At 34.0% G+C, this 8,938-nt stretch overlaps 1 protein-coding gene and 1 pseudogene across 2 annotated transcripts; both read left to right on the top strand.

Annotated features, from left to right (window-relative positions):
* Positions 1-886: 886 nt before the first annotated feature.
* Positions 887-5,151, top strand: LOC107940173 (cellulose synthase-like protein G2; annotated as a pseudogene).
* A 336-nt stretch (positions 5,152-5,487) lies between these two features.
* Positions 5,488-7,186, top strand: LOC107940166 (uncharacterized). 2 transcript variants are annotated; one of them, XM_016873598.2, is made up of 3 exons: positions 5,542-6,363; positions 6,463-6,533; positions 6,739-7,186. In XM_016873598.2, the coding sequence occupies exons 1-3, from the start codon at positions 6,245-6,247 to the stop codon at positions 6,816-6,818; spliced, it is 270 nt and encodes an 89-aa protein (XP_016729087.1). In that variant the 5' UTR covers positions 5,542-6,244; the 3' UTR covers positions 6,819-7,186. The 2 variants fall into 2 exon arrangements, with proteins under 2 accessions (XP_016729086.1, XP_016729087.1); XM_016873597.2 differs by having other exon boundaries at positions 5,488-6,363; positions 6,463-7,186.
* Positions 7,187-8,938: the final 1,752 nt, after the last annotated feature.

Below are 8,938 nucleotides of genomic sequence, written 5' to 3'. Positions count from 1 at the left end.
ATGGTAGCTCCGTTTAGTCTGTACCTGAAAATTGTTAGTAGTTACTATTTTATTATTTTTAAAAAGTTGAGTAACTGAATTAAAACATGAGTAACTGTTTTGTCAGCTCCCTCAAAGTTAAGTGATTGTTGGTGTAATTTAACATTTATTTAATATTAATATTATATTTAAATTTATTATTATATTTTTTTGAAAATATTTATTTATTTTTTATATAATTTTTGAATTTTTTTAGAATTAGGATCAAATTGAGACGTTTGTAAATTTTAAGGGTTAATTTTTAAAAATTAAGACTAGATTAATATAATATGTAAAATTTAAGGGTTAAATTTGTTATTATATCGATTTTTTAACTGCCACATCAACTTGGCGTTTGTGATTTTAATAGGAGTGACCAAAATAATCAAACTATGTAACTTATGTACTTAAATTACAAACTTTTTATTTTAGGAGTCTAAAATGAAAAATTTTAATAATTGTGTAGTTTACCTTTATACATAACTGCATATGTGTGTCTTTCATCATGCCATTTTGCACATGTGAGTTTTAGTCCAAATCAATTTTAATTTTCCATCATTGCGGCGGCTGTAATAGTTTAAGTTTATAAAATATTGACTAAATTATTAAAATTTTAACAACATTAATGTGGTAACTCGCTTGGCAGCTCATGTATAATTCATAAAAAAATTATTAAAAATATTTAAAAATTCAACAAATTTCATATAAAGATATAGAAAAAAAATTATTAACCTTAACAATAAAATATACATAAATTCTTACGTGAATTATCATGTTAATATCATTAAAATTTAAACAGTTCAATTAATTTTTTGTGTAAAAAAATAATTTAACTAAAATTTGAAAGGCGAGCATTAAAATAATTATAAATAAAAAGAAATAAAAACCAGTAAAACCTTTAATTCTTATACTAATTTTTTCCATACAAAAGTTTCATTCAAGGCAAAAAGATGATTACTAAGATTCGTCTGGGGCATCTTTGTTCCCTCTGGCTTATAGGTTCAATACCTCTCCCACTTTTGTTTCTAACGCTTCAATGTCTTAGCAGCCGGCTTTGATTTACCCTCCTTTCTTTATCTAGTCAACTTAGAAGAGCTGAGAACCCATGGCAAGCTCAAGCTCAACCTCTCTTCCACTCCATATCTGCCATGGCAACAAGCTCACCATGATCATCAACAGGTCACATGCAGTCCTCCATTCAATCGCCATATCTTTCTTGATTTACTATAGGACTTCTTTCTTGTTCCATCAACCCACACCCATAATTATCCCTTGGCTTCTACTTTTTACGTCTGAATTGATTCTTTCTTTCATATGGTTTCTCGGAAGAGCTTACATTTGGCGTCCTGTTTATCGGACCGTGTTTCCGGAGAGGTTGCCAAATGATGACAAACTTCCAGCCATCGATGTTTTCATTTGTACAACGGGACCTGATAAGGAGCCTACGATTGGTGTTATGAACACTTTATTATCAGCTATGGCGCTTGATTATCCACCAGATAAGCTCCATGTTTATCTTTCTGATGATGGTGGTTATGCTATAACTTTGCATGCCATGAGGGAATCCTGGAGTTTTGCAAGGTGGTGGCTTCCATTTTGTAGGAGGTTTGGTATCAAGACTAGGTGTCCCGAGGCTTATTTTTCGAGAACCGAGAATCGTGATTCTGACTCGGAAAATCCCCATAATTTCATGGTAGAAAGGGAAAAAATCAAGGTATGTTGACAATCGAATATCTTTAATTTGTTGTTGATGTAATAGATGTTATTATAATCAATGACGATAAAATAATATTGTAGGAACAATACGTGTTGTTCAAGGAACGTGTGAGGAGAGCTGGAGAAGAAAGTAAATTCAAGGACAAAGGTGTTTACACTGCAAGCGATCACCCTTCTTGCATTGAGGTATATTTGATCCCGCATGTGTACAGTACATAAAATATATGGCATGATCGAGTTTAATGATTGAACATTGTAAGACTTTATGCAAAGAATGAAAAAGACATTGATTCAATCTCTCTAGATAAGGAAACCGGTATTTATAGACAGTTGTGGCTGCAATTTATTGCACCTCGATGTTATGCTAACCCAATGGGGGCTGCCCAAGTGGTTCATTGACCACCTCAAGTTATAGGGATGGCTTTTTGCTTGACTATGTTTCAAATAAACTTACGGACGTAGACTTTTTTTTTTGTACAAAGGAAGTCACAATTTGAGAAAGGTGATTTCAAAAATCAAGTTTAGAAATGTAGATTATTTTTAGTACAAAATAAGTCACAGTTCGAGATAATAAAAGGAATATAAATGTTAGGATTCGAACCTTATTTTTTTTAGTTAAATTTAACTTATAAATGTAAATTTTAGTAATGACGAAAGTAAAACAATCATAATACCAAGATAATATAAAATTTGAGTTCTCAAACGTTTGTGGCTTGAATTGCTTAATTGAGGATTAAGATTTGGATTCTAGGAGGAGTGTTTTTACTTAATGTTTGGTCCCGTAATATTTTGAGTTATGAGTTTTAATATAATAATACTATATTGGCCGAGAAAATATAAATTTTAAAATTATATGAAATGTTGTCAATGTTATTTTTCCAGGTAATGGAAGAAAATTCCAAAGAGGGATTGCTGGAAGATTAAATAATTGAGATGCCTCTCCTTGTCTATGTTTCTCGTGAGAAAAGGACTTCTCAATTCCACCACTTCAAGGCTGGAGCCGTCAATGTCCTTGTGCTATTCACTCTCTATCTCTCTATTTATAATGTTTGGATTTGAGCATGAGTGTCATTATGCACTTGTGTTGATATGGATGTTTTTGCATATATTTGGAGGGTCATATATGCATTAAAATCGGAGCAACATAGTACGAGTAGACGAATGACTTGTTTCTTAACATGCAGCTTCGGGTCTCAGCAATGTTGAGCAACTCTCCTTACATTCTAATGCTTGATTGTGATATGTACTGCAATGACCCAACCTCGGCTAGGCAAGCAATGTGCTTCCACCTTGATCCTGAGATGTCTCCCTCCCTTGCATTTGTGCAGTTCCCTCAGGCATTCCGTGACATACGCGAAAACGATATCTACGACAGTGAAGTTCGATCAGCATACACGGTACGGATGTCGAAAATCTCGGATGTTCACAAAATCTAGATTCAACTTAAAATGATGATGAAATTAAAACGTTTAATGCATATTGCAGATTTTATGGCCTGGCTTGGATGGATTGAAAGGACCAGTACTTTCTGGTACTAATTTCTATATTAAAAGGGAGGCCTTGTGCTGCCATTCTATTAGAAAAGGTCACTTTGCTCACCCTTTATACTTAAGGTATCCATTGTTTTTACATCCTTCATGGACCATTTAATTAAATTGTTCTTTTTTGGGGGGCAAAATTAACAGATATTGACCTCAGAGAACTTAAGGATTCTTTCGGCCCATCCAACGAGTTCATCAACTCCCTTCGTCAAGACTATAAGAAGCCTAATTTAAATGATAATGGAGAAGCTTCAAACGTGTTGCTGGAAGAGGCCAAAGTTTTGGCTTCTTGTTCGTACGAAGATCATACAAAATGGGGTAAAGAGGTAAGTTTATATATTTTGCTTTATAGATCACATGCAAAGAAAAAATATTTCTGACACAAAATTCAACAAGTTCAAGATTCGAATCCCAACAGTTGAGTGGAGTCTCGCATCCAACCTCTGAAATGTTTTCCAGTTTTTCTTCTAAAAAACATCTTACTAGTAGAATGGGATGTGTGAACTGTGAAGTTAATTTTGGGTCAATTCAGGGTCTAAAATTTTCATATCATTTAGAGCGGGACAAATTTGTATGTGTCATTTCAAGTTCATATTGTTTTGGCTTCAGTTCATTTAGGTTTGAAGCTGGGGTTTTAAGTGGAATTATTTTGAGTTTGGGTTGTTAAAGGTTCGGATTGTTCTGATTAGTTAATTCCAATCTGAATTGAACGGATTTGAGTAGTTATTTTTTTGGATCAATTTGAGTTCCCTAATATAAAATCAGGTGTCACAATCTGCAACCCCCTTTATTATCTCAAACTCTTTGAATCTTGCAACAATGAAAATGACATGGGGTAAAAATTTGTATGATATCAGGTAGGTTTTCTGTACGATTCAGTAGCCGAAGATTTCCTTACAGGGTTCGTCATGCAATGCAAAGGCTGGATATCAGCCTATGTTGCTCCATCATCTTCATCAAGGCCCCAATTCTTAGGAACTTCAACTACCAATTTAAATGACCTATTGACACAAGGAATAAGATGGGGTTCAGGGTTGGTCGATGTAGCACTCTCAAGGTTTAGCCCACTCTTTTATGGATCATCGAGGACATCTTTCCTTCACAGCATGGGCTATGCGGAGCTTTCATTGTTCCCTCTTCTTTATTGCCTCCCTCTTTGGTGCTTTGCCACCATCCCTCCTCTTTATCTCCTTAATGGCATCCCTTTATATCCCGAGGTGAGAATAACAGACCATTCATGTCTTTTTCATAAACAATTTGTTTTATATAAATTTTGACACATTTATATATTCGTACAGGTTTCAGATCCATATTTTAGTGTATTCTTGTTCATTTTCCTATCATCCCTATCTAAGCATTTACATGAGGTTGTCGTAACCGGAAAGCCAATTCGCAAATGGATAAATGAACAAAGGATATGAATGATAAAATCAGTTACATGCCATTTATATGGAAGCTTGGATGCTATATTGAAAAAATTTGACCTGAGGAAAGCAAGTTTCTTGACCACCAATAAAGTCGCTGATGACGAACAATTCAAGCTATACCGGGAAGGTAAATTCGATTTCCGGGCATCGACCATTTTCGTTGCACCGTTGGTTACAGTAATGTTAGTGAATTTGGCATCCATTGTTGGTGGAGTTTATAGAATCATGTTCATGGGAGCCGATTGGAGAAAAATGTTTGGGCAAGTTTTGCTATCGTTTTACATTATTGTCATGAATTATGTAGTAATTGAAGGGATGGTATTAAGGAAGGATAAGGGTCGCATTCCTTTATATGTCAATGTATTATCTATTGTATTTTCCTTGATTTTCTTGTCATTGGGGTCTATTATAATTTCTATTTAATGTTATTTATCATATTTGAAATTCAATTCTTTGTACCGATTAAATTGATAATTGATAACTTAATTGATTCGATAATCGAATCGATTCTTATAATATCAAGATAAATAGGTCCACTATAACAAAATAGGCCTACTGCAACATTTACCTAAAACGACGTAAAAAAGGTTGGCATACGTGTCCCAACACTTTTGAAAAGGTTGTTTTTAATACAATTAGCATAGGTGCCACAATACTTTTGAAAAAGCGCAGACATAAGTCAACATAAAGCAACCTTTATTGAAGGGTTGGCAAAGATCTAGTAAAGGCCGACCTTTAAAAAAACTAGGATAAACCCGTCTAAAGTCCCAAACTTTATCTAAGGTGACTTTTAAAAAAAGGTTGGGAAAAGACTAATTTAAGACAAAAGGTTGGAATATACTTTGCTTGTACCTACACCTTAAATAGTTGACTCAGGTCTCATGTTTTTTACAACTTTTTTTCCCCATTTTTTTTGGATCTTTACTAACCTCAGACCCGAAACAAAACAAAACAAATAAAAACAAACCCAAACAAGTCAAAAAAAAAGTCCAAAACCAACCTAAAAGAAGCAAAAAACAAAACAAAGACCAAAGAAATCAACCCACTCCAATAATGTCCAATAGAAAGTAGACGGGGAGCTCAAAGGACATGCGTCCTAGCTGTTATCCATCAAAAAACTCCCTCTAGAAGTTAACACCACCGCCTGGGAAAGCACAAATCAAAGATATCAAATGTCTTTTCCATCCATCAGCAAAATTCAGAAATCAGCTACTCCCTAAAATCAACTTTCCCTCTTGAAATTCCAAACGTTACTCTTCATCAAAAACTCCTCCCATTTCTTCCTCAGTAATCCGACGCCTTCTCTCCCTCAGATGTTCCGCCCACTGTCACTTCTCCTCCACCATGGTCCCAATCCCAGAAGGAACCCTATACATCAGATAAGTAGAGACTCCCTTTTTAATTCCTTCGGTAGCTATGGCGTAAGCTACTTTGTTGGATTCTCTGTTTGATAAAATGAAAAGCACAGTAGTTGAAGCTTAAACTCCTGTGCTTAGAGTCTTTGATAAATGCTGCGATTTTCGATCTGTCATCTTTTTCCTCATGCAGTTTATGAATCACCGTCCTAGAGTCTCCCTCAACTTCCACTTCACTCAGCCCAAGATGAATGCCCAGTTCAAGAGCCTGGAGACACGCCATCGCTTCAGCCGCAAAAGCCGACGGTATGTTCGCATTTAAAATTGTACCTGAGCAAATAACTTCCGCCTTTTCATTTCTGACTACTAATCCCAAGCACGATTCTCTTCTGTTTCTATTGAAAGCGGCATCAAAGTTTATTTTGACTCTCGATCCAACCGGAGCTTCCCATCTATTTGGAGAGGAGAGTCGACTGGTGAGTACTCGGTTCGGAGTGGATACAAGTATCTACATGAAGGCCAGAATCAATTACAGATTAATTACAAACAATTTTACAAGCGCCTATGGAATCTAGAGTTGCCTTCTAAAATTAAAATTACAATTTGGCGATGCTCTCGTAACTATCTGCCTAACTATAGTAATCTACACTATAAACGGTTGATGGGGCTTGCCACTTGCAGAAGATGCCATACGGGAGCGGAAACGAGAGAGCACTTGTTCAGAGACTGCCCTGTTGCAAAGGAAATATGGGAGAAATTAAATATTTGTTGGCCTAGTTCTGTTGCAAATTATGACTTTCTAGAAGTGCTAATAACAATGTTTGAATCTCATTCTATTTCCAAGTGTAGGATGATTACTTGCGCATTATGGGCGATTTGGGCCAACAGAAACAGGTTTCTACATGAAGGGGAATCTAGATCGGGATCTCAGGTAGCAGATTTTGTTTTAAACTATCTAAAGGAGTTAGATGATTTGAATCACTTTTTTCCGATTTTTGAAGAGCCTATTTTGTTGAAATACGAAGAACTTTGAATGTGTTGGATTTGGACAAAGCTTGAGATTGATATTAATTGTGTTAAATATGACTCCTATTTTCAGTCAAATTTGAAAAATAGTCTTTTAGTTAAACTCTGTTTACTTGTTTCAATCTAACACTAACACTGATTAGCTTAGATTATTTTATTATTATTTGATTTATGAATTTAACTTATAAATAGGTTTTTTTACAACTCTAGAAAATACACTCATTAAATATTAGAACTCATAACATATTTAGAAAATTTTGTGTTTACGTTTTGTGGGTTCTTTGTTTTCAGTGTTTAGTTTTTATCTCCATCTTTTGTACTTTTTTTTTGTTATTATAGTAAAATTATCTTTGCCCGTGATTTTTTATCCTCTTTGGAGGGGGTTTTTCGTGTTAAATTTGTGTGTTTAATTTTTTAATTTATTATGCTATTTTTTTATTCGTTACTTAATCGGGTTAAAATCCTTACAAATTGAATAGTTAATTAACATAAATTGATCATATTAATACAAAATTACTACTAAATAATGCAATTATGAGTTTATATACAAAATCCTAACTATACGAAGCTTTATATAGATTTCTTGTCTTTAGCAGTGCAAGGTATAATGCAAACCCTGAAATATATAGATAATATTTTAGTATCAAAACTATAAGTTACATCCTAAGCTTGATATCTATATCTATATGTATAATTAAAACCTGAAGTTTCAAGAACCGATAGACTAAGTTGAGGATGTAAATTACCCATTAGGGATGCTTTTAAAACTAGATTCACCATAAGAACCTCATCGGCAGCATTAAGAACAGCATCTTTTGTCCATATCCCTTTCGCATCGTATACCATGGAGATGAAAACAACAGTCAACGTTGCTACAACAGGCAATGAAATTGCACTACCTTTCCCTTCTATTTTGTTTAATGTCTTCATTATCAGTTCCCTTGGCTTAGAAGAACTGAAGACAAGCGCAAAAAGAAGAGTCATTTCAGATAAAACAAGCAGAGACAAGAAGAGATTATAAAGCGAATATATTTAATAAATTATTAGCAAATGATGGTATACTAAAAAAATGTTATTGATGGAAATACACTCTAAACTAAAGCACTAGGAGCAAACCAAGAAACCTAGCAATTAAGCAGATTATATCCTTAGTAAAACACCAAAACCCAACAGTTAACCTTTTGCATAACCAAAAAAATTTAAATATTTCTATAACGAAAAAAAAACCCAGAAAGGGTAAAAGGAGCACTAAAAGAAATTAAATATTGGAAAGTGAAAGTCATCCAGTCGTTCTAACAGTATATATAGGTGCGTATTAACTTGTATAAGCTAAAACACACAGACAAAGCTAAGCAATAAAAATAAATTCATACAACCCCCCTCAATTCATATTGCAAAACCATTTGTTAAATCCCTTAGGCCAAAAAATTAATGCAAAAACTACTAGTCATACAATATTACACAATCTAAAACCAGCTTTAAATCAACTATCAGTTCGCATCAGAAGCATGCATATCATCAAAATCAGTCTCAACCACCTGCAACAGTTGCCAGTTTTTCCAATATATTCTTAAGTTAATTCAATCAACTATCTATGATCCAAAAATAAGGTAAAGAAAAATGAGATGCAATGGTACATCATGAACCAATTAATCAAAAACCCAATTTATTCAAACTAAAACAGATCCAAATAAGATGATTTTCAGATTCTAAAAGAGAGAACTATTATTGATCCTACAAGAATAAAGATAAATTCTATATACTATATACCCAACATACAAGACCAGAAGAAACAAGTATATATATACAAGAGCTGAGAGAAGCGGAAAAAGGATCAAGACCTTGAAGAAAAGGG

This window comes from Gossypium hirsutum, chromosome A02 (assembly GCF_007990345.1).
Source record: "Gossypium hirsutum isolate 1008001.06 chromosome A02, Gossypium_hirsutum_v2.1, whole genome shotgun sequence".
Classification (NCBI taxonomy): Eukaryota; Viridiplantae; Streptophyta; class Magnoliopsida; order Malvales; family Malvaceae; genus Gossypium; species Gossypium hirsutum.
The sequence above is the reverse complement of the archived record's forward strand: the minus strand, read 5'-3'. Positions and strand labels throughout refer to the sequence as shown.